Genomic DNA, 21,755 nt, shown 5'->3' with positions numbered 1-21,755 from the left:
GAAGCTCAGGAGCAAGGAGAATGGGGCTGCCTAGTCCAGCTAGCGGAAGGGCCATTGCAAATATCTCAGACTCCATCCCTGGTTAAAAGGACCACAAAGGAAGTGATGTGGAGAGACCTTTTCTCTGCCTCAGATTCTGAAGAGCTGCTCCATGTGGAATGAACGGACAATTAGTCTGGACTCTGCAAAAGGCAGTTTCAGAGGGAAAGCAATGGAATAATAATAATAATAATTTATTATTTGTACCCCGCCCATCTGGCTGGGTTTCCCCAGCCACTCTGGGCGGCTTCCACAGGAACCAAAAATACACTAAAATATCACACATTAAAAACTTCCCTGAACAGGGCTGCCTTAAGATGTCTTCTGAATGTCAGGTAGTTGTTTATCGCTTTGACATCTGATGAGAGGGCGTTCCACAGTGCGGGCGCCACTACCGAGAAGGCCCTCTGCCTGGTTCCCTGTAGCTTTGCTTCTCGCAATGAGGGAACTGCCAGAAGGCCCTTGGCGCTGGACCTCAGCGTCCGGGCAGAACGATGGGGGTGGAGACGCTCCTTCAGGTATACTGGGCCGAGGCCGTTTAGGGCTTTAAAGGTCAACACCAGCACTTTGAATTGTGCTCGGAAACGTACTGGGAGCCAATGTAGGTCTTTCAAGACCGGTGTTATGCGATCTCAGCAGTCACCAGTCTAGCTGCCGCATTCTGGATTAGTTGTAGTTTCTGGGTCACCTTCAAAGGTAGCCCCACATACAGCGCATTGCAGTAGTCCAAGCAGGAGATAACTAGAGCATGCACCACTCTGGCGAGACAGTCCGCGGGCAGGTAGGGTCTCAGCCTGCGTACCAGGTGGAGTTGGAAAAGCAAACCAGCAAGGACCAAGGTGCTCAACTAGCAAAACTGATCAAGGTTGCAGAGTTATGGCTTGTTTTGTTTTTGTAGAGGAATTTCAGGGAGTTGTCCAGCACAAGTAGAGCACAAGACACTTAATCTCAGGATCATGGGTTCAAGCGCCACACTGGGCGGTATCATAGCCCCAGCTGGGGTTCCCCACCCCACCCCAGCTGACTGCCTATGGTTCCCACCTTCCCGCCAACTGCACCAATCAACACTTCCAGCTCCCACTTCCCTCCCACTGCCTCTCTCGGGTTGCCACTCACCGTGGTGTACTTGCCCAGCTGGCAGAGGGCAGGGAAGGTCTCCTGGTGGGCTTTGCGCACTTTCTCTATGAGGTCCTCCACCTCAGGCGTGATGATGTAGCTCTCCGAACATTCCTGCTTGGGGGCGTCTTTCTTCTTCTTGTTCCTGTCGTTCCGGACGGCTGGAGAGGAAGGCAAACAAAGAAGAGAGGATCGCAAAAGTGAGGACCGGCGCTTTCTGAGAGAGTGAGAAATCAAGAAGAGCCCTAAAGGGAGAACCAACCCACCCTTCCTCATCTTTGGCCATGGCCATTATTTGTGATTCGTTATATAACAACAACAACAACAACGATAAATGGAAAAAGAAAAAGAAATGCACTTAAATGGAACCCAAATGAGATGTCTGATACTGAGTCACACCACTGGTCCATCAAGCTCTGTTACTGTCAACACAACCTCAAGGATTTCAGGCAGGCAGGGGGTATTCCCAGCCCTACCGGCAGGCTCCACGGACAGATCAGCCTTCCCAATCCAGGCCACTGTGTGTTACGCTGGAGAGTGAGCCTGCAAACTGAAAGCGGGCCTGCAGATCAAATAGCTCCTGAAGTCCCAAGAAAGTGATCACAACAGCGTTCGGAATTTGCCAGGTGCATTTGGCACCTGGCCATTGGCCACTTGCTGCGACCAAGTGAAGGTGCCTGACGCCTCCACCATCTGGAGGTGCATGCCTGGGGATCCTTGGATCTTGACTGTTTTAACACACTAGCTGAACACATCCTGTAGAATTCTACCCATGATGTTTTATCTTCCTGAAATGGGATTTCAGGAACCAAAAAGCTGTATTGAAAAATACGACTTTTGAGCTGTCTGGACCACAAAAAGGCAACTAGTCATTCCGTTTTGGTGACTGTAACCCTGGTTTAAAGAGGCTTTCGGCACCTAGCTTATATAGCTGAGTTTCTAACACTGGCAGCTTTTCATGCCCCTGGTAAGCTAGGAAAACACAACCTGGCCTCATGACGGATGTGTGTGCATGCAATATGTGCAAAGGAGCATGTGTGTGGGCCCACATACCCACATGCATGTGTGTCCTTTCCAGAGGAAAGTGACTGGCACCATGCATTTATCCAGCTAAGTGCGGTTTTCTTTGCTCCCAGAAATATTTAACCATTATATTCTTACTTCCAATCTCAGTCTGTTTGTTTAGTTCAGCACTTCTATACCTTTTTCCCCTTGGTGCCAAAAAAAGCAGCACCTGAGATCACATTCAATCATCACAGTTTTTAAAAGTCATTTCCAAAAAAATCACAGAGATGCTTAGAAATAGTTATCAAAGAACAAAGTGAAAAGAGAGAGACGTGCTTAGTATAAAAATGACCAGCCACCGTTAAGAAAGAGCCTTCTTCACAATCAATGAAACTTTAACCAGCAGCTGAAATGTCAAGAAGCAAACAGTTTGAGGCACATATTCCAGAGCTTGAGAATCACCACCGAGAAGGCCCTGCACATGCGCACACAAAAATCTATCAACCCAACAGAAAAGAAGGGTCCAAGTGAACATGAGATTGCAGGCATTTTCCTTCAGGGGGAGTGCAACCCCATCAAGGGAAAGGAGAACAGGCAACCCTCCAGACCTAAGCTAGCCTGCCATCCTAACCTGTGCCTTGTTTGACCTGCTCCACTTTCAGACATTAGTTCCTGAAATGTCTTCCTCCCCTACATTAGTGCTCCCTAAGACCTACCAGGGGCGTCGTCCTCATGAGGACCATCCACTCAGCAAACTAAGAGTGGAATTCTCTTCCACTGGAAACTTGCCAACGCCCAAATCTCTTATGGAAGTGTTTACAACCTTCTCTGCACAAGCTGTTTATTGGCACATTGGGGGGCGGGGGAGAAAGCTAGCAAAGGGAGCGGAGCTCTAAACATTTGTTATGTTGTGCCAAGGTATCTGAAATGGGTCTTCATGTCTACATGTCTTCCCATGAGCAGCTCTCTCTCTCTCTAACCTGCCAGGAACCCTAAACATGAGAAGGGGCTAGAAATTCAAGCAGACAAAAGAAAGTCAAACCAGAGCCTCTTAACTAATTTAATTAACCTACATAGAACAAAAACTGTTCGCAAATTACAGAACTAAGACCCAGGGGCTGCTAAACAAGACGTGGCCACATGCATCAGATTTGTGGCGTTGCCTCTGCGTGGAAGGGATTTATCGAGGCAAGCACAAAGCTTTGTGTATGTGGGGTTTGTTTTTTTTTTGGTCTCTCTTGTGGTATTATATCCTTGCACAGGACTCCAAAGTAGGATAATTCCTGGAGGAAGTCATGTGGGAATGCATGGTTGGTGTGTACCCTTTTAGGGTTTAATTTTTCCTTAAAAACATACACACACTTATATCTATATATTAATAAAATAAATACAAATCGTGAGGTGGTGGTAACGCCAGATGAGTCTTTCGCTCACAGTGGGCTGGTACATTTCACCGCCCTGCCTGAGGGAGGAGGTGGGGGCGGGAGGGAGGGGGATAATTCGGAAATCAGTCATGTCTGCTTGGCAAATTCAATAAAGCACAGTCCAGACAAGCAGTTGGGGCGGGGGGGGGGGAAATACTGCATCCATCATCACATAGGGGCTGGGGGGGGGGAGAAAAAGCAGCTGGCACAAGGAGAAGTGTGTGTGTGTGTGTGTGTGTTGTTGGCGCATCTTAAAAGCAGATTTGGGAAAGGTGCCCCCGCGTTCCTCATTTTCTGCGCCCGCTCCCTAACAAACATTTCAGTTTGGTTTGTACTTGAATTCCCTTCCTCCCTGGAAAAAAGAGTGGCTTTACATCTCAGGAAGACATCGGCTCCTGCCCTGCCTTAGCTCTGTACCTGAATTCAACGAGAGTCGTCCTCCCGCTTGCTATTATTTGGTCAGCAAAGTCATCTTTCTCTCCCTTAGAACATCTTCAGGGCCGACAGATGGACTGTGGTCATTAAAAAGGGACTCCAGGATTATATATTGCTACTCAGCAAAAATGGGTGGAGAGCAAGGCCGGGACTAGGCCAGAATAATGCCTGCCCCACCCCACACCTTCCTGATTGCCCTATTTCTTCATTATCCTGTTTCTCACCTAAAAGGCAAAAGGGGTTGGGGAGGGCAGGACCGCCAATGTCCCAGATCAACCACTGATTCCCCACCCATCCAGCCCTCCCTTTCGACTGGATCAATCTGCTATTTCCCCACCCCAAGGGTTTATTAATCTCACCCTTGGAGTTGTCATGGCGAAGTGGGGTTCCCTCCGCCCCCACCCCCATTACAGTCGGGAGCCATGACAACTAGGCACTGCAGACGCCAGGAGGGCCCTGTCTGCGTCATTTATCTCTGACATCATCAATCACCGGTTGCCGGGGAAACACCCTCAAAATTAGCACAAAGCAGAGGGGCGAGCTCCACGCACCATCTCTTTGGGGTGAAAGCTGGAAAAATCCCTCCATCTCAATGGCAGCTGTTTTGGGGGAGGCTGGAGGAGGGAGGGGGCAGTCATGGTGAGCTCCCCCCTCCAAGAACCAGCAAGAATGGGGAACACTTCCCCTTTCCCCCCAAAATATGTGAAACTGGACGTAATGTCCTACATATCCACACAACTGCAACATCCTATATTTGCACTGGTCAATTTGATGATTGATTTATTTTTAAAATGCAAACACTGCATTATTATTATTTCCGCAAGAGATGTGTCGTGCGGGAGGAAAGATACGGCCGAGTGGGAAGTAGAGAGCGCATTGGCAGGGAAGCCATAACCAGGCCTTGAAACCTCAAGGAAGGCCTAGCGATCATGCACGGCCCAGACATTCTGGTTTGCAGCCAAGACAAACCCTGCTCAGAACAGGCCCCTTAAATTTAAGGGACATGCCTAACTTGGAGTCACCGATTTCGATTGAGTCTCCTCTGAGTACAACTAGCACTGGGTACAACCCTCTCTTTGCTAAACCCTAGAAGTTTTCGCCAACACAACCACAAACTTTGAAACGTACCTCCGTAATCCTGAGGACTAGAAATCTGACTTTCAGAAATGAACATCTCTTGCCTCTCTCATCTCCCTTACCTTTTTCTTTTCTTTTTGCTCTTCCACTGCAAGTGAATATGCCAATAGCCCCTGTTACATTCTCTGTTCCATATCAGGTCTTCTCTTTCCTCTTCTTCCTCCAAAGTCTTTCCAGGACTACTTTAGCCCTCACCTTTCAAAGTCCGTATCACAGGGGACTCTCTACGGCAGTCTGTTTCAAATTATGATTTGAAAATGCTCTGCTGTTCTTAAGGGAGACACAGCTTGTGGATTGGCCAACAAGGGCGGCCAACAGCCTTTGTGGAGATTCGAATCAGGATCATTGACTTTGCTCAACGGCCCCTGTGAGTTTCGAATATGGAAAGGCATTCGGGGTGGGGGTGAGGACCTGTTACTTTAAGACAGTGGTGGGCAAACCTGGCCCTCCAGCTGTTTTTGGACTACAGCTCCCATCATCCCTAGCTAACAGGACCAGTGGTCAGGGATGATGGGAATTGTAGTCCAAAAACAGCTGGCTGGCCAAGTTTGGCCACCACTGCTTTAAGAGGATGCATAACAGCTTCCCTTCCTCCCCCACTTACACTCCTTGGACATGCCAACTTCAAAGCACTTCTGCAGGCGGCAGTATTGACAGCGGTTCCGCGTCACTTTGTTGATGATGCAGTTCTTGTCGCGGTGACAGGTGTACACCATGTTCTTCTGGATGCTGCGGCGGAAAAAGCCCTGTAAGGGAGGGGGGAGAGAAGGGGGGAAAGCAAGGCATGAGACCAAGGCAGACCCTTCCTTCCCTCACTTTCAGCCCCCCAACTGGAGTGGGCTCTGCCAATGTTGCTGCCGTGTGAGACCGGATGGGGTGTGTGGGGGGGGTGTCCTTCCCCACCACCACCCTGCTTCTATGTCCTGTCTTTTTATATCATAAGCCTGAAGGAAGGGGCTGTGTTATTCTTATTGATTTGTAAGGACGCTCTGGGAGCAAGCTGTCCTGGCTTAAGAGCAGGGTATAAATCCTTTCGAGTGAGTAAATAAATAAACAATGCGCATGATAAAAAAAAGTACTATAGCAGGGGTTGGAAACCTGCAGCCCTGCCCCCTCAGATGCCGCTGACTACAACTCCCATCATCCTTGACCACTGGCTGGGGCTGATGGGACTTGGAGTCCCAACATCCTCTAGAGCAGTGTTTCCCAACCTTGTGCCTCCAGATGTTTTTGGCCTACAACTCCCATCATCCCTAGCTAGCAAGACCAGTGGTCAGGGATGATGGGAGTTGTAGGCCAAAAACATCTGGAGGCACAAGGTTGGGAAACACTGCTCTAGAGGGCCCCACAGGCTCTTCCTTTTCTGCTGTCAGAATGTTAAGAGCTGCCCAGGGCACTGTAGAGGGGTAGGAGAGCTGAAGATAATGCCAATATATTTCACATCAGGCAACCAATGTGCCCCTTTGGTTTCAGATAGCACATGGGCTGACAAGTCTAAAAAGCCCAGGACACATATTTTCACGTTCCTCCAGACTAGAAGCTAATGGTGGCTCATATACCAGAAGTAATGTATTCAGCATTGACTCTGGAAGTGTATACTTGATTCTGACCAAACTAAGCCTTCTGGTGTCTATTTTATGCAACTACATCCACAGGGATGGGCCTTACCGAAAAAGGCTTTGCCTACGCTCTCACTACTGCTGCCCCTACGTCAAAGAAATCCAGGAAGCCTGATTTACACTCTCAGAGTTAAGCAAATTGAATATATTTGATGTTACAATAAGTCGGGGCTTCAGAGAATGTAGGCCTTTAGTAATGACTGAGGAGTAAGAGGGAGGGGCAAACATTGTTCTACACATGAGGGCTAGAAACCCAAGACTCTCAGGATTGCTGCCTCCTCTCTGAAACTACACTGGGGTTCAGAGTATAAACAGCCCGATGTTGCACATTCTCAAGAGAACCAAATGTCAGCAGCTCTCTTAAGTGCTAACCCCCCCCCCCCAAAAGGGCTGACCCTGCAAGCAACTGGGACAGGCACGCAGTCAGAAGTTGAGGCCCATTGCTTTGGGGGTGGCCGTGGCAGAGGCCCGGCTACTCAATGGCAGAGGGGAGCGAAGACAACATTGCCACGTCCCTCTAATGAGATTAGGAGACTCCTGGCGGGGAAGGAGAAAGGCCTTTCTTCCAGGCTACCAGAGGCACAAAGGGCCTCGTGTTAATGAGCCAGAGGGAAGGGATTTGCTGCTGGGGACTGAGCACATAGCACAGCGCCTGCCCGCTCAGGCTGATCTCTGCCAGTCGTACAGGGTCACACTGCCAAGCCCGGTGCAAGTGAGGGCATGTGTGTGTGTGCGCACAGGTAGAGCAACTGGAGCTCATCCTCTTAGCAGAAAGACAGAGGAATAAACGGGAATTTTGAAAAAGAAGAGTGAACACAACTCTTGTGAATACACTAAAACACACCCTTGTGCCCACGCCAGCTATCCTCATCCTTCAAGCAGAACCAGAACTATTGATAATTAGGGTTAGCATGTGTCCTCTTTTTCCAGGACATGTCCTCTTTTTCATGGGTTTGTAAAGTGAAGGTCATCCTAGCAATCCATTGTTAAAAGTGGAAGTTGGCAAGTGTGTCCTTGCTCTTCAAAATATGGCAACCCTACAGGCACAATGACGGAATATCTATTTGCCGGGGGTTGGACTAGATGACCCTGGGGGTCCCTTCCAACACTACAATCCTATAACCTCAACTACATTGCTGGACTGTTGCTTGCTCTTACAACAATTCGCTTGTCTCAGTATGGAAGAAGGAAAAAAACACACAGTGGAAATGGCTTTAATTATGGACTAAGGCAGAGGTTTTTAAACTGTGGTTGTCAACCTGGTGCCCAGAAATCTCCACTGCTGAAGACACGCCTCTTGATACCTGAGATGTATTATTTTCAGGACTCAGCTTGTTGTTGTTTTTTGTAATTTTAAATTGTCTTGCACTATTTTTAATATTGTGCTTTAATATCAATGAGGCTTTTAAAACTGTAAGCCACCCTGGGACATTAGAGTAAGGGGTGGGTAATAAAATCTAACAATAATAATATTAGCAATGACAACGATGGTGATAATAATTCCTCCTAGCATGGAGGAGTTGAGAGCTTGGTTTCTAAGCTCTGCGTGAACACTGCTCTCTTCCCCTATACCCATGGGATAGGGGCAAAACCTAAATTTAGTGGCTTCAGATTATTATGGGACATGGCATCACAGTACCGGCCCTAATAGCTGGGGAGAAGGTGGTAGCAACAGGGAAACAGGCTGTGTGACTTTCAATGGGGCCTAGCCACAAGGCCTGTGTGCGGGGGGAAACACGCCAGCCAGAAGGAGTGAACGTGTGGTGTGCTTCACTTTTTATCGTCCCCACTACATCGCAGTACCTGTCTCAAGAGTTCCATGTTCATGGCCCATCTTTTGTAATTGCCTGTGATCTGTCTCGGCGGCTAAAAACTGTACTTGCAACTCGCACAACCAACCAATTGGCATCCCCCCACAATGTCTTTCCCCTGCAGAATAGGTCTCCTTCTTTCCCAGCTGCCCTTTCCGTTCTCACCTTGCATCCTTCACAGGCGCTGACCCCATAGTGATAGCCAGAAGACTTATCCTGGCACACAAAGCAGGGCTTGTAGATTCGGGGCAGTGGGGGCGGTGAAGGGGGGCTGGGCACAATCTCTTCCGAGCTGGTACTCTGCGTTTCAATGGCTGCAGAAAAAAAGAGAAAGAGAAATCAGGTGAGCTTCTCAGGGCCTAAATACGCAAACAGAAGAGGCTGCATTTGGGGTGAGGGGTGGGGAGTTTGCCTGGAACCTACATGATGAAATCACCCGACCAATTCACTTTCATAATGCCACTTATGGGCCTTGTGTTCATACATCACTTCTCTTCCCTATGTTTGAGGACGAATGCTTGGCTGGAGCTGAATGTGTGAACTGTTTCAACGGAAAAAACATTGCATGTAAGGTGATGTGAGGAGAAATGAAAGCTGTAACCATGGTGTTTGATCTGTGACATGGTCCATTCACACATTTCATCTGTGATGGGAAATAGACGCAAGACAAGGAAGCAGCAAGGAAACGTGCTCTTGAGATATTTGCGCACAAAAATAACTTACTTGGTTCTGCCTACTATTAACTGCCCTAAAGAAAAAGGAAAAAAAAAACCTTCCAAATTCTCTGCAGGGATACTAACGCAGGATGTGAAGAAGATTATGTTCTAAAACAATTGCTGTTTGGTTATCAATTTGTATCCTTTGCACTGAATTTGGGGTTTTGTCTTGAATGAACGTAGAAATTTGGGGTGGGGTGGGCCCCCGCAGATCATGCAATGGCTGCTAATCAGAGGCAAATCCTAGTACAGTGGTACCTTGGGTTACATACGCTTCAGGTTACAGACGCTTCAAGTTACAGACTCTGCTAACCCAGAAATAGTACCTCGGGTTAAGAACTTTGCTTCAGGGTGAGAACAGAAATCATGCAGCAGCAGCAGCAGCGGGAGGCCCCATTAGCTAAAGTGGTGCTTCAGGTTGAGAACAGTTTCAGGTTAAGAACAGACCTCTGGAACAAATTAAGTTCTTAACCCGAGGTACCACTGTACAAATGTCAGCTGGCCTCCTGGGAAAACCATTCTGTGGTTTCAACAGCAGGATTGGAGCCTGAGCTGCCCCAGCGCTCTGTCCTGGAGGGATGCTGCTCAGCTGCTCATATTTTAGCAGGCAGATTCTGCAACCGTAAAGCCTTTACGTAAGATACCCTCCCCGAGAAACACTGAGAAGTGGGAACAGGACAGCCCAGTAGGGAAGAGTAACCCCAAACAGGGATGCCCGAAGGCCTGGAAGCTTTGGAAGCCGCCTCCAGCATGCTCTCCGCAAGGGTGGGATGGGACCGCAGCGATATGCGATTTGACATTTTCAGGCCAGAGAAATAAGATGTGGGATTGAGCCAGACACAGCCAATCCCAGGAGCTTTACATGCTTGGCACAGTAGCTCAACAGAACAGGGCGGGGTGGTGGGGAGGGGGAAATGGAGGCAGTGCAGTAGGGACTTGACGCTGCTGGATTCCTGGATCTGGAAGGAAAGGGGTTTGCTTTCGGGAAGGAGGACGATAAAACAATCTGGACACTTGTCTTAAAAACAACAACAACAAAACCTGCAATTTAATGCCAGAAACACACACACACACAGTTATTGTACAGACCAAAGTGCCTCTGTGCTTTCACAGAGTGCATATCTGCTTAACAACGGAGGTTAGCAAAATAACCGGGGTTCAGGGTTCTTTTGCTTCTAGGGCGAAAGGGGTGTGAATAGTTGTTGCGTGGTTGCTCCAAGTTAATTAACACTGACTACAAGAGTGCAATCTTGTGTCTGTGATATGAGGCAGGGAATCCCCTATAAAGTATGTCACACATCTCTGTGGGTGGGGGGATATAATGCAGTTGTGACAAACGAGACCTTCGGTGCTGGTTAGAAATGGTGCAGAAGTGTGACGGAAGGTAGAAAAGGGTTTTTAGAAGACATTTAAAATGCAATATATCCTACGGATGATCCCTAGAGGAAGAAAAGCCTGGGAATCTGGACTCCTAGCCACCGATGCAGAAGGAAGCAGGTCTAGGCTGGTTGTAACAGGATGCAGCTAAAAGCCTGGATATTATTCCCATCTCAGAGAAGGAAGCAGGGGTCTGAGATGGGTTACAGCAATGGGATGGGAAGCCAAGATTCTGAGGGGCCAACTTGCAGGATTAGTTAAGGAGGGAGCTCCCTCCTGCCAAAAAACAGCAGAACAAGGTGAGCTTAATTTTACTGAATCAAAAATCTGTTGGGATAAAAAGCACGCAAGCTCTGGAGTTATACAGATCCTTCAGCAGGCAAAATGAAAAAGGAGCCTAAAGGGAGCTAGGGACAGGAGGTGGCGAGACAGAGGTGCTGCTGGACGGCAGGGAAGCTGATCTAAGGATGGGTATTTATCCTGTTCCTCCTTCTCAAGAGTCTGGCACATGGTTTTGGGATTATCCTGTGCTTCTGGATGCTCAAGTGGTGGCTGTAGCCGGAAGTACTTTTGCACAGCTCGGGCAGGTGGGCCAGGCTGGTGTAGTGCATGGGTAGGCAACCTAAGGCCCGGGGGCCGGAACTGGCCCAATCGCCTTCTAAATCCGGCCCGCGGGCGGTCCAGGAATCAGCGTGTTTTTACATGAGTAGAATGTGTGCTTTTATTAAAAATGCATCTTTGGGTTATTTGTGGGACATAGGAATTCGTTCATATTTTTTTTTCCAAAATATAGTCTGGCCCCCTCAAGGTCTGAGGGACAGTGGACCGGTTCCCTGCTGAAAAAGTTTGCTGACCCCTGGTAGTGGTTAGAGCACTGGACCTGGGACTCAAATCTCTACTTAGTCATGAAGCTTCCTGAGTGACAAGACAGTCAGACCCTCCTCCCCCCCTTCTCTCCCAGTCTAATGTAAACAAGCCCTAAGTTTATGGAAGTGAAGGTGGGATAAAAATGCCTCAATTAAAAAAACAACCCCCAAACAAACCAACACCACAGCCCTTCCTGAAGAAGACAACCACTATCACTCATGCTCTGGTCACATCTAAGGTTAGACTAGTAAGCTCTACGTGGAAATGTGTCTGGAAACTACAACTGGTGCAGAGTGCTGTTTCCTGGGGTCCACCACGTGGAATCCATTGCTTTTCTATTTTTTGAACAACTCTGGTTCCCAGTTTGTTTTAAATTCCAAAGCAACTTGCATCTATGGTATCAGAAGGACTTCTTGTTTCCAAAGGAGGTTGCTAGACCATTGAGATATTTGCAGGGTTTATTGCTCCATGTCCTGCCATTGTACAAAGGACGCCGAGCCTTCTTCATGGTGGCTCCTAGGCTGTGGAACCTCCTTCCCTTGGAAGGTCTGTTTACAGACTCCACTCCTCCCAATGGATGTTGAAGGCCATCTTACCATCTGGAGTTTTACGAGGACAAGAGGACAACTTGTGTTCATTGCAAGAGGCCCCTGATTTCATCCTGCTTCTGTTTCTCTAAGATGTTATCAGGACTTACTATTGTTTTCCCCCCCTCTCTCGATAAGTCTTGTTTGTTAATTGGTGTTTTATTGTTTTATTTTGCGCTTTTAACTTGCATGTGCAGCCTTGGGGCTGTCCTGGCTGGAAAGCAGCATAAAAACTAACTGTAATCCAGCGTAACATGACGGCAGGCCCTGAGATGCGCCCCCATCCGATCTGTTCAACTTGTATGCCACAAAATGGAGCCACATGGAATCTTTTAAGGAAAATCTGACCTAGCAGAGAGGTGGACTCAAGAGGGAAACCTCCCTCCAAGCTTCTAGGCTCCAGTCCCATGAAATGCTCTGTGTGTGTGTGTGTACGCACGTGCACGCACACACACACACACACACACACAAGTTTACTGATCTCACCTCCACCCTAGCACAACCTTGTTCAAATGTTTTGGTTCCCACGACTCCTGGATTCAAGACAGCTCACCAGAGGGGGTGTGGTGGCATGTACAAGACATAGGGTCAAGAGCAGCCGTCCTTCTCCAGAGGGGAGAAGGGGCTATGATCTAGAGAAGAGTAGAGCGGAGGGAAGACTGGGAATCAAATGCTGGGTTCTTTTCTTTTCTTTTTTTGCCACACTTGTCAAAAGGCAAGGTGGGTCCGAGCAGCTTGTCAATAAAAACAGACGAGAAACTGTGGCCGTGCAAATGCGCGGACCTGCATGGGCACAGTCGCAAAACAAGGGCAGCAATGAAAAGAAACACAGCCTGCACATGTGCGATGCGTTTTCCGCTCCCCCAGGCATGAAAAGGTTAAGGCGCTTGGCTGCACACCCACAGCCCCTTTCCTGTAGGATGTCTGCCGATGTTTTTCTTCAAGCCGGAGTCCGGAGTAAACCAGTCAGACAGGATATTAAAAGGCCTGGCCCTGCGCAGGGTGAGCAGGCCTTCAGATGGGAAAGGCCTCCAGGCCAGTCCCCCAAGGATGGGTTTGATTAGCTCCCCCCTTCTTAACCACTTTTTTAAAAAAAATAAAAAGCCCCATACACACAAACACACACACACACACACACACACACACACACACACACACACACACAAACCTTGCAGGGAATAGAGCCAGGATGTGGCCTGCCAAACAAAAGGGCTGGCGCATGCCAGGAGATTAGACATGAAAGGGGTTTCGTTTGAGTGGGGCCTCTGCGCAGGAAGAGGCTCACAGCTGGGGAATGCACCCTGAGGACTTTGCACCAACTCATGGCCCATGACGTCCTCACCCTGATGGCCCCAAATGCAAGGTCTCACAAGGCCGATTCCCCCTCCCATCCCTACCCCAACATGCGCGCGCACACACACACACACACCCTAGTGTGGCCCAAAGCCAACTACAGGGGAGACACAGAGGCACATGGCTATCTGAGCAACTAAGATGCTGGATTCTATTCCTAATTCTGAGAAAGGCTGAGAGCCCAGCAGGTTGGAGCCAGTGCTGAATTGGAAAAGGGAGAGACTGTCTCTCCTGGAAGCCCTTTACAGTGGACACTGGGGTTGCGAATGTGATCTGTGCGGGAAGCACGTTCGCAACCCGCAGCGACGCATCTGCCCAAATGTGGGTCGCAATTCAGCGCTTCTGCGCATGCGCAAAGCACGGTTTAATGCTTCTGCGCATGTGCCGAAACCCGGAAGTAACCCGTTCCGGTACTTCCGGGTTCGGCGCGGTGTGCCACCCGAAATTGCGCAATCCGAAGCGCCTGTAACCTGAGGCATGACTGTATTCATAATCCCAGATACACAGGGGACTGGTTGTGGTTAAGCCAGTGATGAGAGAGGGGCACTCTACAGATGCCCAGAAACACCCTTTGTTATTTCAGAAAACAGGTCTGAGACGAAGCCCTGACTCAAAATTGCTCATTTATCACAATTGTCATTATAGCTAGTGTAACCTGGACTCCTGGGTTGTTTCCTCAAATCTGCAAAGAGTCTGTTGGGTTGGGCTCATGAGTAAAACAAGGAACCAGGCAGGAAGCCAAGACGGGATTCTAACGAGGGCCAAGTAATACATTTAGCAGAATCAAATCATCAAGCTTTTCCTGGACTGTACAACTTCAGGAGGAAGTGTGTGAGAGTGTGTGGGGTGCATTAGAACGCTCACTCCCTGCACACAGAAAGGCAGCGCATCAGGGAAGAGGGCAAGCTGAAACATATTTACTTCCCCTTTCATGCTTATTTTGTACATGTGAGGTTTCTAGTTTTGTTTGTTTTCTTTAGGATGCAATTACCTCATCTTCATTCTGAAGTGGTACCGTCCAGGAAAAGATATTTACCACATGAATATGCCTGAAGGTATAAATTAGCATTCAGTTGGAAGCAGGGGTTTGGGGCCTGCTTCTGACGTTGGGAAAGGGAGCTGGTTTGTTGCGAGGAGAGGGAGGGGTCTTTTTGGAGGGCAATAGAGTCTTAAGAAGAAGGGAAAAGCAGAACATTTTGGAGCAAAGGCGGCTATGCCATGTTTCTAGCTATGGAAAAATAGAGCCGAGTCTAGGAAGATACAGTGGAAGGGGAACATTTAAGCTCTGAGAGTCCTATTAATTTTCTCTCTCACACACACACACAAAATTCCAGCTACCCAGCTTTCTTAAACCTGGAGAACCAACCAGGAAACCTGAAGGAAACACACAGTGACTGCATTCAGAGGTATTCACTGTCAGGACTTAAGATAGCTCAGTGTGGTGCTGATAATGCCAAGGTTGCAGGTTTGATTCCCCTATGGGAATTGCAGGGAATTGCATTGCAGGGGGTAGGACTAGATGATCCAACTCTTATAATTCAACTCTTATAATTCAAGGGTGGCAACGGTTTAGATTTATTCCGTATAGCCCTATACCATTTCCGACCTTTAGCATTATTACACCTCTTTGTTCTGCTTAGAAAAGTCAGTGGTGGCGCCCTGCTTGCCTCCAATTTCCTGTTCAGCCATGACACCTACTGATGTCTCCCAGCACACGACGCTTCTACATTTAAACAACTTTAAGCACAGCCTGCCCTCGGTAGTCTCTTATGCAGCCAATATGGACTCCAACTCCTAGGATGGCCAATGGTGGTGGTGGGGTTGATAGGAGTTGGAGTCCCAACGACATTTAGAGGTCCCCATGCTGCTTTTTCGGGACGCAGGTGGCGCTGTGGGTTAAAGCCTCAGTGCCTAGGACTTGCCGATCGAAAGGTCGGCGGTTCGAATCCCTGCGGCGGGGTGCGCTCCCACTGCTCGGTCCCAGTGCCTGCCAACCTAGCAGTTCGAAAGCACCTCCGGGTGCAAGTAGATAAATAGGGACCGCTTACCAGCGGGAAGGTAAACGGCGTTTCCGTGTGCGGCTCTGGCTCGCCAGAGCAGCAATGTCACGCTGGCCACGTGACCCGGAAGTGTCTCCGGACAGCGCTGGCCCCTGGCCTCTTAAGTGAGATGGGCGCACAACCCCAGAGTCTGTCAAGACTGGCCCGTACGGGCAGGGGTACCTTTACCTTTACCTTTACCTTTATGCTGCTTTTTGCATCCTAGACCACTGGCCCTCAACTGGTAGGTTGAGACCCACAACTGGGCCTGGCCACAACAGCAACACCACCACCAGCACACACTATGACAAATTAAGAAGTGGGTCCCCAGATGCACACATGGGGTTAAAATGTTGGGACCATTTCTGTAGAACAGGGTCTGAAAATGTTGGACGCTACTATCTGAAGACACCAGGAATGTCCCCAACTTGAACATATATATACACATGTAATTTTAAAAGCTTTTGTTGTTGTTTAGTCGTCTTAGTCGTGTTCGACTCTCCGTGACCCCATGAACCAGAATGAACAAATTTTATTATTTTGGTCACAGACCAGTTCCAGCCCACATACAATATCAAGGAAGTCATAAAACACGATAGGGATACATTTGAATTTGCAATTAGGTATAACAGGGACAATACGGATATAGCAACAGTTTAAAAATATATAAATTAAAACTTAGTCACTAACATATAACCTAAAATTATCATTTAAAACCTTAATCATTATGCTAGCACAGCTTGTTCCCTAAGTTTTATGGCAATCGCACAGAATTTGGCTACCCTTAATGTGATCTCAGGATCCTCGTCCTCTACCAGGGATTTTAGACATTGCCTTGGAAACAAACTACACTTCTTCAAAGCAGGGGTCTGAATGAGGCCCTCTTTGCCTCTCTATCCCGTCCTTGGGAGTCTCCCCAGGCCACCCCCTTTACTGTGCTGAAACATTTCCTTGACCTGTGATAATAATGTCTCTTCCCTGACAGGAATGTAGCCTCCTGTACAAAGATAGAGGAGTCACATCTGTTGTCTTGAATAAGCTTCCCCACCCTTGCTTTATAACATCTGCAGTTCTGCCACACGTCCTGCGCCGGTGCTACCAAGATAATCGTGAAACACTTTTAAACACTGCCAAGTTTTGTTTTTTCCTGCAGCTTTGTTTTTTTTTAAATGGGATAATATATGGATAATATATTTATTCAAAGCAATAAAAAAATATCCTGCAAACTGTCATGTCCCTTCTACAGGAATGCACAATTATTCGCCTCTGTATGAAAGACAGTATGGTATAGTGGTTAGTGTGTTGGACCAGAGCCTGGGAGAGCAGGGTTCACATCCCCACTAAGCCATGAGTGACAGTCAGTGACCTTGGCCCAGTCACTGCCTGTCAGCCTAATCTACCTCACAGGGTTGTTGTGGGGATTAAATGAGGGATGACGACGACCCATGTAAGTCACCTTGGAGGAAAAGGTGGGAAATAAATGCAAATAAATAATATGCTTTTACCTCATCACTCTCCTGTTCTACAGAAATGGTCCCAAGTCCCGCAAGAGTTTCATGGAAGAGACACTCTCATTCCTAGCAACTCCCTTTTGCTATGCAAGCTGACTATCATCTCACGGCCTACTATAAAGTTTCAGTTCATTTCAGGCTTTCGTAGAAAGTTTTGACGTCCTTCACTGTCAAGATATTTTGCCCCCAGTCACCCGGCTTGTCCTAAATCCCTTATTCCTCAAAGTGGGGCAGTTGCCATAAGGGTTTGTGAGGGGGGTGGGACACCTCCTGCAAAGCAGGCCGAGGCACCAGAACAGGGAATGTACAGTTCACAATGGATTGTTCCCAGCCCCCCATCGCCTGGGGCAAAGACAAAAGGGAAAGCCAGTAGCTAGAACAACGAGATGACTGTTCCCCTTGCCAACAGGACGGCTGTCGGGTCACCCAATTATGCCCATGGAGGCGCAAATTAACTGCTCTCCGACATGCCCTTGCTGGGCCAGAGCCAAGGGTGCCCACCTCCCACCCAAAGGCAGCAAACAGAGGTCGTATTCTTTGGTGAAAACTGCAGGTGCGGAGGGGAGGTCAGGGCTCCTGGAATCTCTCTCGAAAGACGGGGAGCACTGTTGCCCCCCTTCCCCTTCCCCTGTCACAGCCCCCAGCAACCCCTCCCAATTTAGCCAGCAGAATATTTTCTTTTTGCAGGGGGGAAATGTTTGCAAGAAAACCTGTCACAATTCCCCAGGCCACACTGCACAAAAAGAGAGAGCTGTTACCATGTGTGCAGAGCCACTATTTTAGGGTCAGAAAGGTTTCCCCCATCTTTTCCAACATACTGCAGTGGGCGGGGCTGTGCGGCAAGTGGAAGCAATTTCTTGCAGGCCCTATTTATCTTGAACCCGCACAGCCCCACCCCTCTTCGTTCAGCCATATTTATTTAGCAGTACCTGCTCCCATCCTAGTCCCTGGCCCTTTTTTAGGTACGAGCTAATAAAAGAGTGCTTCTGTGCATGTATGAAATGCCCTCTCCTCACCTCTGAAGTCTGATCCCATCTCCTTAAAGAGTTAAGGGCCAGGACTTCCTTTTAGAGCAGCTCTGCTCTAAATTAAGCAGTGCCCACAACTCCCTTGGGAGAACACGGTCCAAAATGGCTTTTGATTTTTTTAAAAGCTTAGATATTCCGCACCACTGTAAAAACTTAGGCTGGGCTTCCAGAATGTGCCAACAGATAGAGACAATGCTCTCCCCACCCACCCCTCACAAAATAAACGTGCCTTGGAGGTGAGTTTGGGGGCAGGACAATGGGCTGACACAACCGCAAGAGGTGCAGGACTCCTACTCCATTTTCACCTGGCCACCCTCCCTTGGAAGCGTAAAAAGATCAGCTCCCCATCAGCTGTGGTTTCAAAAATCCAGCTGAACCAGCATTCAAAGGAGACAACACACAGCTTCCTGGATCCGTCCTGACTATATTATAGGTCTTCCGGGAAACGAAGAACTGCAGTTTAGCTGCAGCTGCTTTTCCCATTTCCTCAATGCAGAGTTTGTATTAGTAAGCCAGGCCAAGACACAAAACGTAGGGAAGGAGAAGCTGGGGCAGATGAAGAACAGCTAACTCAGAAAGTTTCTGCCAGAGCAGAACCCTGACTGCAACAGCCCGTGATAGATCTGTACCCTCCATGAATGTCTCTCGCTCTCTAATCCTCTCGGAAAAAGCCACTTTAAGCCAGTGGACACCACATCATTCTGCCAGTTAATTATGCACTGTGTAAAGGAGGACAACTCTGGAACGTAATGGAGGGACATTCCTCCCTCTCCCCAGACGGACGGACGGTGGGGACGTGATCTCCCCTGACTTGCCCCCTGGAAAACAGCCGGGACTAGACTGTGATGAGGGAGGTGGAGGTAATCAGCAGAGCTGCCTGGAGGCCAAGAGGAGGGGAAGCGAGGCATTAAAAAGGGCACTTGACAAAAGAGGCAAGCTACCAGCCGCACAAAGGCAGCCATTGTGGGGCCAGAGAGGGCCATGGCACTCGACAATGGACACGCCAGAGGAGGGGGGTGGGTCATGGCAGAGGAGTCAAGGGGAGTGCGGGGGGGGGGGGGCGGATCTGGCAGGACCTATTATCTCCCTGGGCCAGAAAGGCCCGATAATGCAGGAACGACTAGTCTCACCCATACTCTGGTACATACGCATATGGCTTTGTAGCACACACCTCACAGAAAAAGAGAAGAAACACACACCCCAATCTGCTCCAGCATATGCATACACACGCAAAATAATATTACAACACACTTTCACTACAGAAAAATCCAGTACAGTGGACACTCGGGTTGCGAACGTGATCCGTGCAGGATTCATGTTCGCAACCCGCAGCGGTGCGTCTGCACACTCGCAGGTTGCAATTCAGTGCATCTGTGCATGTGCAAAGCGCGATTTAGCGCTTCTGCGCATGCGCGACTGCAGAAACCCAGAAATAACCCGTTCCGGTACTTCCGGGTTTTGGCGGTCCGCAACCCAAAAAAACACAACCTGAAGCGCCTGTAACCCGAGGTATGACTGTACAATTCTTTTTGAAGGAAAGTTGCATTTGGTTTCATGTGCTATAGGAGAGTGGTAGGATTCTGCAAGATTTTTAACAGAATGAATCTGACGCAGTAATATTAATGATAATGATGATGATGATTTTATTATTTATATGCTACCCCATCTGACTGGGATGCCCCAGCCACTCTGGGCAGCTCCCAACACAATACAGGGAACCAGGCAGAGGGCCTTCTTGGTAGTGGTGCCCACTCTGTGGAACGCCCTCCCATCAGATGTCAAGTAGATGAGTAACTATATAACCTTTAGAAGATATCTAGAGGCAGCCCTGTATAGGGAAGCTTTTGAAGGTTTAATGCACGCATCCCCAAACTCAGCCCTCCAGCTGTTTTAGGACTGCAACTCCCATCATCCCTAGCTAACAGGACCAGTGGTCAGGGATGATGGGAGTTGTAGCCCCAAAACAGCTGGAGGGCCGAGTTTGGGGATGCCTGGTTTAATGTTTTATTACGATTTTATATATGTTGGAAGCCGCCTAGAGTGGCTGAGGCAACCCAGTAAGATGGGTGGGCTACAAACAAACAAACAAACAAACAAACAAACAAAATAATAATAATACCCAATAAAACATCAACCATTAAAAACTTCCCTGTACAGGGCTGCCTTCTAAAGGTCATATAGTTATTTACCAGTTTGACATCTGATGTGAGGGTGTTCCACAGGGCGGGTACCACTACCGAGAAGGCCCTCTACCTCGTTTAGTGATCTAGTCCACAAGGAGCACAGTACTTGCCCATGGAAGAATCCAGAGAGCATACCAGAGCTGTGTTTTGCTCTTCCACCCACTGTGCAAACAAAGATTGTGTGGGAATGAGAGGCTTGGGCACACCTCCCATGTCGGAGCTCATGTTTCTTGATGGAGCAGAAAGTGCTCCCTTTCCAGAATTGACCTGGCATGCTGACATGCCCACATGCATATACCAAGGAGGGAAAAATTAGGCTCTGCTGTGGCCACCTCTGAGCTATCCCTTCCTTGCACTGGGATGGTGCCTGTGATGTACGGAGTGAAGCCCATCGTTTTTACTTATGTCACATTCCAGCAAAACCTTCTCTAATGCATCCCTTCTTAAATTTCAACAGGACTCCCACATGATAATTTCACAGTGGTTGTACTCTTAAATATTTTATTTCCCCACCTTTTGAGACCAAGATCAAGACAGTTTATCACAAGAATGTACTAAGATATCTCCATTAAAACACCCCTCAGAAAATCTAACACCTGTGTGCTTTGTTCCAGGTCAGACTAGTTGTCTCTCTAACCCAGCACTGTCTCTTTCCTCCTTCCTGATTCTTTCAGGGAGATGCCAGGGAATAAACCCGACACCTTCCATTTGCGAGGCATGAGTTTTGCCAATGGTGTTCAAAAGCCTGTTAATGTTCCCAACATATTCTATTGGTTTGTTGGGTAATACTAGTTTTTTATCTGCTCTCAGAAAAAAACATAATGTATCACGTTTGAGACTTAATTTTCTCTTCCACTCTCTAAATCCCCAATTACAAAATATTGGAAAAACAGTAAAATACTTCATTAGAATAGGGGCTGGTCATTGTCAGATTATCCAATAATAAGTAAATATCTAAAACATTTGTTTAAGGGGAATTGGTCAGAACTGGAGCGAGTTTTGAATTTCAGGCTTTTTATGGTCCTTGGCTTAAATGGCGGCTTGTTTGTAATCTCAAATGAAGACTAGAAGTAAGTGTATATAGTTGGACACAAAAAAAGGCAGATGACTCCTCTATTACATGTGCACACTACAAACATATCCAACATTCAGGATCATGTGCCTTATTGACACACACCTGCCTATTTCATATACTGTACACAGTGTGGACATTATGTAATCTGTCTCATGTTATAGTATGCCATATCCTAACCCAATTTATATTTACAGCCTAATGCCTAAGCATGATTTGGGGAAGGGCCATTACCAGCACTGTTGAGTGTAATTCTTTGAATGCAGAAGGTGCCTGGTTCAGTCCCCAGCATAGGACTAGGAAAAATTCCCTGCCGAACCTCTGGTATGGATCAGTGGTCTGATTCAGTACAGTCATACCTCATGTTACGTTTGCTTCACGTTACCTTTTTTCAGGTTGTGTCCCGTGGCGACCTGGAAGTACCGGAAAAGGTTAC

The 21,755-nt window shown here is 48.1% G+C and overlaps 1 protein-coding gene across 3 annotated transcripts in view; it reads right to left on the bottom strand.

Moving 5' to 3' along the window:
* The window catches only part of RARA (retinoic acid receptor alpha), a 160,985-nt gene that overhangs the window by 7,262 nt on the left and 131,968 nt on the right, over positions 1-21,755 (bottom strand). For all 3 annotated transcript variants that reach the window (XM_083708785.1, XM_083708784.1, XM_083708786.1), the window contains 3 exons: positions 8,752-8,900; positions 5,761-5,902; positions 1,156-1,316 (listed from right to left, as the gene is read on the bottom strand). In XM_083708785.1, coding sequence (XP_083564911.1) covers positions 1,156-1,316; positions 5,761-5,902; positions 8,752-8,900 — 452 coding nt within the window. The remainder of the gene's footprint in view (positions 1-1,155; positions 1,317-5,760; positions 5,903-8,751; positions 8,901-21,755) is intronic.

This window comes from Podarcis gaigeae, assembly GCF_964106915.1.
Source record: "Podarcis gaigeae genome assembly, chromosome: 13".
NCBI lineage: Eukaryota > Metazoa > Chordata > Lepidosauria > Squamata > Lacertidae > Podarcis > Podarcis gaigeae.
The sequence above is the reverse complement of the archived record's forward strand: the minus strand, read 5'-3'. Positions and strand labels throughout refer to the sequence as shown.